Source organism: Colobus angolensis, unplaced genomic scaffold, assembly GCF_000951035.1.
Source record: "Colobus angolensis palliatus isolate OR3802 unplaced genomic scaffold, Cang.pa_1.0 Scaffold2, whole genome shotgun sequence".
Lineage (NCBI taxonomy): Eukaryota > Metazoa > Chordata > Mammalia > Primates > Cercopithecidae > Colobus > Colobus angolensis.
Window position 1 is genome coordinate 10,582,649 of NW_012115154.1, and position 8,210 is coordinate 10,590,858.

Sequence of the window (8,210 nt, forward strand, 5' to 3'; positions counted from 1 at the left end):
TCCCAAACCCCGCAGCTCCCACCCACCAACGTAGGACTCCTATTTGTTAGTCACTCCTCAGGCAGCATCTGGGTTTCAGATCACTGTCTCCAACTGCCTGCTGGAAATAACCACCTCTACATCCTTAAAGGATTTCAATATAGCAGGCCACCTGTCTCCTCATGCAGGACCCTGCTCTTGATATCTTGCACACAAATGCACTTGTTATCCTCATATTATCTTTGAGAATCACCATCTTACCTGTTGTCCAAGTCAAAAGACTTAGGAGTTATCTCTGACACCTCCCTTGCCTTTTCTTCTTACAGTAAGTATGTCCAAATCTTACAAATGTTACTTCCTTAGTATCTCTCAAATCAGAAATCACATGGCATTCTGTTTACTGTAAAAAGCTTCAATGACACCCCATCTAATGCCTATGAGATAAAAATCCAAGTTCCTTTATAGAGCAGGTCAGGCCCTTCATCACCCAACTTTTGCCTGCCTATATAGAATAATATTTTGTCACATTATTTTTCTTTTCTACAATTTATATTCTACCCTCAAGGATTGCTTATTTACCTATATTTTCCAGACTTTACCACACTTTCATATGCTTTTTTGTCTTTTAATAAACTATGTGCTCAGTTTTACAATATCCTCTCCTAATTTGTCTGCCTCTCTGGTGTTACTTCTCCTGACACTGCCACTCAGAATGTTTTATTTTATGTGTTCATGGAGCTTACTGCTCATCTCTGTTATAGCAGTTATCACAAGGTACTATAATTAGCTAACTGATGGCCAAGGTCATGTCATAGTCACTCAGGCATCCTTAGCAAAGGCAGTGCCTACTAAACAGCTAGTGGTTAATTTTTGAATGAATAAATGAATGAACAAACACAAGGTGAAGAGGTTACTAAATTTCACGTTATCCTCAAAGTTTACATGACAAAGGCATCAGGAGTCATGGCATGGGTTCTTAGCCACTCATTTTTTTTTTTTAATCAGATGTTTCCTCTTTGGATTTTGTTCCAAAATAACAAAGATGAAGAGAGTTGTAGATCCAGTGTAGAAATTATGAGGAGGTGGTACTGAGGGGATATGGGAACAGAAGCGCCTCAGTGGGTATCCATAATTTTCAAGATCCATCTTGCATAGTGATGAACACCTGTGAAGAATCCTTCACTTCCTAGAGTGACGCTTCCTTCTGCCCAGGACAAGATTCCATGCAACCTCCCATTGCAGATGGCTGGGGCTGCCGAAACTTCCTTATAGAGAGAAGGAACAGAAGGTCAATGTGTCCTTGTCCTTATGGAACAAGAATAAATGCCAGCTGGGCGTGGTGGCTCAAGCCTGTAATCCCAGTACTTTGGGAGGCCAAGGTGGGTGGATCACAAGGTCAGGAGATCAAGATCATCCTGGCCAAATGGTGAAGCCCCGTCTCTACTAAAGTACAAAAATTAGTCAGGCATGGTGGTGCATGCCTGTAGTCCCAGCTACTCAGCAGGCTAAGGCAGGAGAATCACTTGAACCTGGGAGACAGAGGTTGCAGTGAGCCAAGATCACTGCACTCCAGGCTGGGTGACAGAGTGAGACAACATCTCCAAAAAAAAAAAAGTAAATACCAAGAAGTGGCACATCAGAGTAGCAAAACCATCTAAGAGAATGGGCTTATTTTTCTTGAGAGGTGGCAGACCTCTCTTTACATCCACAGAATCTTACCTCTAAGGTTCAAGCTTGACCCAACCCCAGTGTAAGCAAGACAAAGGACAAATAGTTCTACCCCAAATCTCTCCCACTCTGAAAGATGAGAAGGGCAGTGGTTAGAAACCCAGAGGTGAGTTGGGAGGGGAGAGGGACTTCAGCTCTCTGCTCCTCACTCTCGGGAGGCCTTTTGGATGAGTGCTCTTTGATTCTGCATTGTCACCACTCCTCCCATGGGACTCTTGCTATCTTCCTGTATACAGAAGGGAGAAATACCTTGTTTTCAGATAGGATCCTTAGAGGGTGTCCCACACAAATGATGTTTCCTGCCTGTTCTTCTTTGAGTCTATCCTGACAGTCATGGAATGGAAGAGAATATTGGTTGATCCACGTCAGGATGTCAGGATCACTGACTGTGGGAAAGAGAAAACAAACTCCAGAGTGACTCTTCTTATCACAAGGGCTCTTGTAACCAGATTCTGTTTTGTAAATAAATTCAGTCCTGAGAATATTCAATGCAGGTAGCAGCAGACACTCCATTCTCCGTAGGATTCCTTGTTCAGTAATCTCCATGTTGGAGAAGTAGGTTTATAAGTCCCCTTTGTCAGATATCAAATTCATAGTTCTTTCTGTACTATGCATCACTCATAAAAAAATTGAAAAAACTGTGAGTTATTAGTGACCACAAGGAGAAAGAGACAGTAACGAAGCCATTGTCCCAAAGATTTTGCCCCTACACATACACCTTTATTGGGCATCTACCTGATCCTTTTCACGTTTAGTTATAAAGGGAAAAACTATTTTAATGCATATAAAACTGCTTTTGAAGTTAAACAGATTATTTATAAGTGTTTATAATATGTGTATTGATATAAATATACATATATGTTTCCCCCTAAGTAGTTGCCATGTTGTTCAACTCCGTAATAGCAATTGGTATTATACTGTCAACTTCAGGATACAGGGACTTTAACCAAGGTATTATGTAATTTAAATTTCTGGTAGAGAATAGCAAAGAGAAAGGAAAAAAAAAAAAACATTGACCAGAGATTGCTCAAACTAAGTCCAGTGTTGTTTAAGGAGCAGGGTTTTTTCTGATAGAGTGTATCCAACCAAATGCCCTAAAGTAGATTAGGCCAGAAGGTGTCAGGCCAGAGAAGAAGGAGAAACTATGTTCAGTTTTATGTTTTTATGGGAACTAAATTAAAATACGTGTAAAAAGCTAGGTGAAAGTAACTTAAGTTACTTGAAATCAAATGAATTTCTAACAAATATTGAAAGTCCTGCACCAGAAAGCTTATAGAGGTATAGTTTGTCACTGTGATTTTGATATGCAGAGCTTGTATACCTCAGTATAGTTTTGTTTTGTTTTCAAATGGTAAGGAATAAATTACATCTGTAAGTTGTGATTCAATTACTTTGAATAAGACTTATAAAGAACAAAATTCATCCAAGCTGCAATTGTTCAGAAAACGTGTTCACCTAGATTCACAAGTTCTTTGTTTCCAAATGGAAAAATGAAGCTGCAAAATACTGAGAATATAATAGTTTCTGCTTTTTTCTGTTTTTTGTTTTTTTTTTTTTCACCAAAGACTGACTTTTAAAATTCCACTTTTAATTGCTTTTACAGAACAGGTGCATTGTTCTGTAGCCACCAGGGAAAGATTTAAACCTGATTAATAGATCCAGGGCAACTTGCTTGAGTGAACCTAGCTTTTGCAAGATAACCAATGTCGGCCTTCACTTCTTAAAATCAGCCTATCAGGATCAGAGGTCCTCTGAAAGACATGTCTCAAAGCGCCAACCAATCAACAGCAATCCCCCTGAAGTAGCCAGGCCTCGACAGATGATGGAACCCATTCATACCTCTGAAAGTCCTCCAATCCCTCAACTCCAAGCTTCCCACAAACCCCATATGCCAATCAGCACTCCACTCTGCTTAGTGGGATGGTGCCTGGTCAGCATTGCTCTGACTTGCTGTAATAAGCAATAGATTTAGATTTGTCAGTTCATTTCAGATATCAAGTGGTGGCATCCTTATCCTCAATAATACCTAAAGAGAGAATAGTGGAGTAACAGCCAACAAGGACCAACAAACAGGTTAGAAAGTAATTTTCTTCATAAGTGTTCTTTATTAGACAGACTCCTGCAGAGACCAGATCTTTCTGCTTATCCCAGTTTCAGCTCACAGGGGAGACGGGTGTGTGCTTACAACATGGGCTGCCATTGTTTTTCCCATGAAGCATGTCAGGCCAGGGAGATACCAACTGATTATGTCATAATAATCAATTTCCATGAACCACCCAAGTCTCCACCTCTTAGTGGGAACTCTGGGATGGAGCAGTAGGTATGAGTAGCACTCTGTACAGGGAACCAGCTCTGGTGACAGGACAGGTGCTCCCTCAACCATTCTCTTGTCTCCCAGGGTTCTCTGCACATAATTGGGTTCTCTGTGGAGGGTGTAGGAAGCATCCTCTGCTGCTTCACCGCATCACATATATTTTATGTTCATTTCCTCCACTGTTCTTCCATTGTGTGATGGGTTTTCAGCAACTATCAATGAGTAAGTCACCCTCCCACAGACTGCCTTCATGCTGTCTTTTGTGCATGAGGACTCCTATTTCTCCCACCTGTATTTCAATCCAGTTCTCTGGACTCTTGTCTTCAATATTCTAGAGATATACAAATTATTGTCTGCTCCATTTTTTGATGTCAGAGTGGCTGCCCTTTATCGGTCTCTTTGAATTTTATCTTTGACCTCCAGTGATGGTGGTTTGGGGCCCTGACAGGAATCCCTCTATAATGGATAACTTTGTCTCATAGAGGCGATTTCCATTAGGGACATCCCACTACATTTTCTCCCAGCTCCAACCTCCTCAGCATAAAGAACACAGCATCCAACACTTACAGTTTTTATATTCATTCCAGGTCCAGGTTGGAATAAAGCAGGACTCATTAAATGGAATGGGTTCCAAGGCTATGGCTATAGTCCCCACATGGGAGTTGAGTGAAGCAGGCATTGACAGTTTGATCATCATTAGGTCATTGTTCAAGGATTTTGCATCAAAGTCAGGGTAGGTCACAATTGATGAATAGTTTCGTATCTGTTGTTTCTTATTTGTGATGCTAGGTTGAGAAACTCCCAGTCGGATTTCAACACTTTGGAAGAAAGAGGGCAGAGAGATGAGAAGAAAGAGAGTCATAGGATGACAGATTACAAGAAATTCTACAGGCCACCCTCTTTAATTGTTTTAACTTTATTTCTTAACCTGAGAACTGACATGGCCTTCCTTTGTCTATAAAATAATAGCAATAATTTACAGAATTGTTCTATTAGAGACATAAATTTGTAAAATGTCTGACATGGTGTCTGGCACCTAAAACACAGTCAGTGGAGCCTTGTTATTAAGATTTTTATCATCTGAATTAGCAGCTAATAGAGAGGCACCACACATCCTGTTCATGGGTTAAGTATGGATGTAAGAAAGTACATCTGCGTTTTCAATTCTTATTCTGGAAGGATATGAACTATGTACTTCCTTTGTATTTCCCATATACCACAGAGCAGAGGTTAGTCTGTGTTAAACTAAACTGCTTTGAACAGCCAGGTGGCTGAGATTTCTGAATTTGAAAGGATCCTTCTATCTCATGAAACTGAGTAGGTCTTGATCACACAAGACATTCTCACATACAGCAGAAACACTGAGATTTGCAAGGAATTGCTTTATTTTGTACTGTGCTCCCTCTACTGTCACTGCGTGATATGGCTTTTGCCTAAGTCTTTGACCTCATCCTGTGAGCATCCCCCCTACTCATTACCCTTAGTTCCTGCTGATTTCTATGCTTGCCAAATACCTCAATGTCTTTGCTACTTCAGGGAGTATATGAATATTGTTCCCTTGGTCTGGAATATCCCCCAGGATTTATTCATTTGGCTGGCTCCTCTTCCTATGGATCTCACCTCTTCAGAGATGATGGACATGAGCACATTAACTAAAGCAGACCTCTTGTTTCATGCCCATATATTACAGCTTACCATTAAAAAAAAAAAAAAACAAAACTTTGTTTTTGGCAGTTTATTTGTGTTGGCTACACCCTCTACCAAAATGTAAGCTCCATGAGGGAACACTTATTTTCATCTTGTTCCTTCACAGTTTTATCAGTGATTAAACAGCCCTTGCTATATAATAAATGTTTAGCAAGTATTGTTGATGAATGAATATTATTTACTACCCATGAGAGGGAATCCTCTGACATCTTCCTGCTGATCTCCTCCTAAACTGCCCAAATTTGTATTCTATTTCCCACTGGGAACAAGAGTCTCTCCTTTTCCGTGTCTTCTGATTTTACTAAAACTTTTCTGGGATACTTCACCAGATCTACATTTGAACAGATTCCTCCCGGCTCACAAGAAAAAGGGATACTTACGGCAAGGGGCAGTGGGCAGCTGTCAATACCCAGTCAGGGTGAATGAGAGACCCCACGCAGGGTTCTGGGAAGGACTGAAGATAGACCATGTAAGGAATAGTAAAACTGTATGATGACTCCTGATTATCTTTAGAGTCTTTAGCCAGAACAGCTCCTGGAGAATCAAGGGGCCATAGGTCGAAAGAGACAAAGAAGTTAAAAGGCCACAACTGGCTAGGGTAGTTTTCCCTAACCTAAGGTTTTCAAACATTACGTAAAGGTCTTCAATTTATCTTTTATATTTTAATCAAAGAAAATTATGCATGTCCCCTAAGTTATACACAATAAGAAAATTGACACATAGCTTTGCTGAGATGAAATTACATTAAACTTCCGTGAAACTAAATTACATGCTGATCAGAAACTCTTACTGGCAGTGCTTGTGTGTTACAAAGGTGAAAAAATGACTACTTGAAATTTTTTTTTTTTAATTCACTTTTGCCATAAATTGGGGTAAAGAATTACTGCCTGATTTTGGTGATGAAAGAAATTGAAAAGCTTAGGGCTTCCAGAGCCCCTGACCCAGCTCACCCCCTTTTTCCAGACCCATGTCCTCTAATGTGGTTCCTTTTGTTTTCTTCAACAGTTGTTTTATTTAAATGTCCTCCAGTTCCTAGCTCTTTAGTCGTGCCCGGCTAATCCTCTTTCCCACCTTTCATAGACTATCCTGGGTGTCACGCTAGGTAGAAACAAAGCCCCAAACTCTCACCAGCTGCACTCAAGAGGGCGACGATGAGAAAACCCTTCATGGCAGACTGATCTCGCCAGGAGCAGACAAATTGATCAAGCTGTAAACTGTCCCAATCTTTAGTCCAAGTGTCCTTGTTAGGAACAGCTGTGGAGAAACACTAATTATGGGCAGAAGAGAGGTGAGAAGAGAGCAGTCTTCAAACGAGTCCTTATCAAGACCCAAATATATACGGCATTGCTGGGAGCCGTGTCTGATGTGGGTGAAAGATAGTGGCACAGACCAAGCCAAGGTCCTAGTGCCTCCTTTCCTATCCTACAAATCTTGCCCAGAGTCATTATGTACCTGCTGATTTTCCCTCCCCTCTCTGTGACACAACTTTTCTTTGTTGTCCCCTCCTCCCTCTGTGACTTAAACCTCTTTCCTTGCACCTCCCCCTGCCCGCCCTGCTGCCATCTCACCTCTTCCAGAGACTTCCAGAAGATTGGGGTATGAAATGCACTGAATAAATCATTGCTTTTTTCATTCCTTCTAATTTTAGTGATGAGGAAGCTGTGGTTCTCTTGGAAATTAGTGGCAAAGACAGGGCTCAGAACACAGTCTCCATATTCTCTGTGTCAAGGCTGAACTCTATCTTAGCCTGTGTTCCCAGAAAAAAGCAATGGTTAAGAAATCCCCCCACCGTTTTGTGTTCTTGGAAATGAATTACCACAAAGAACTACCTTTCCCATATGCCTTAGATAAGACTCTCTGCCCCTTCTATCTCCCAACTTCCAGAAAATTTCACATGGTTCTCTTGCTTACCCATGACACATTAAACACAGACCCTTCCTCTTTTGCCCATACTTGCTGACATGGCCAGACACAGACCATCCAACTCCCCATTTTTTGTTTCAAAAATGTTTAGCTGAGATTAGAATGGTTTGTCTCCTCAAAAGTAGCTACATTGAAAAATAAAAATGTCCTATTCAGCCAACTGACTGAGACTTCCCTCTGATTGTAAAACAACCCCAACTATAAATCTCCCCACCTCAAACTTATCTTTCTCTCCCTATAAAAGGTCCAGGGCAAAACCACCCTGCCAAGACACTTTATAATCTTCAGATCTGGGATGTTCTCCTATTGGGTGGTCTGAATACAACCAGACTCCTTACTAGTTCACTTTTTGTCTTCTATGCTGATTATTCTCTCAAAATGCACCCCATGTTTTCTTTTTATTAGCTACCCTTGTATGATAACTTCCAGGCTGTCCCACAGAGGCAGGTAATAACAGTAGGTTCAATCCCACATTTTATATAGAGTAGACTGGACAAATGCAAACTGATCAGGATCAAACTGATCTTTATCAGAGTAATTAAAGAGCTGATCAGTTATA

The 8,210-nt window shown here is 40.8% G+C and overlaps 1 protein-coding gene across 1 annotated transcript; it reads right to left on the reverse strand.

The window, feature by feature from the left end:
• Nucleotides 1-1,094: 1,094 nt before the first annotated feature.
• LOC105511209 (serine protease 58-like) lies at nt 1,095-7,354 on the reverse strand. The gene is made up of 5 exons (XM_011941325.1): nt 6,857-7,354; nt 6,109-6,262; nt 4,589-4,839; nt 1,957-2,093; nt 1,095-1,244 (listed from the first exon to the last, which is right to left on the reverse strand). Exons 1-5 carry the CDS (start codon nt 6,894-6,896, stop codon nt 1,095-1,097), a joined length of 732 nt encoding a protein of 243 aa, XP_011796715.1. The 5' UTR covers nt 6,897-7,354.
• Between the last annotated feature and the right edge of the window lie 856 nt (nt 7,355-8,210).

What these genes read in the sequence shown, in the direction of transcription:
- LOC105511209 (XM_011941325.1), bottom strand. Translation starts at nt 6,896, where the DNA reads ATGAAGGGTTTTCTCATCGTCGCCCTCTTGAGTGCAGCTG. An exon ending in CGCCCTCTTGAGTGCAGCTG is followed by an intron (nt 6,263 to 6,856) that starts GTGAGAGTTTGG and finishes TTGATTCTCCAG; the next exon opens with GAGCTGTTCTGGCTAAAGAC. An exon ending in GCTGCCCACTGCCCCTTGCC is followed by an intron (nt 4,840 to 6,108) that starts GTAAGTATCCCT and finishes TTTCTTCCAAAG; the next exon opens with TGTTGAAATCCGACTGGGAG.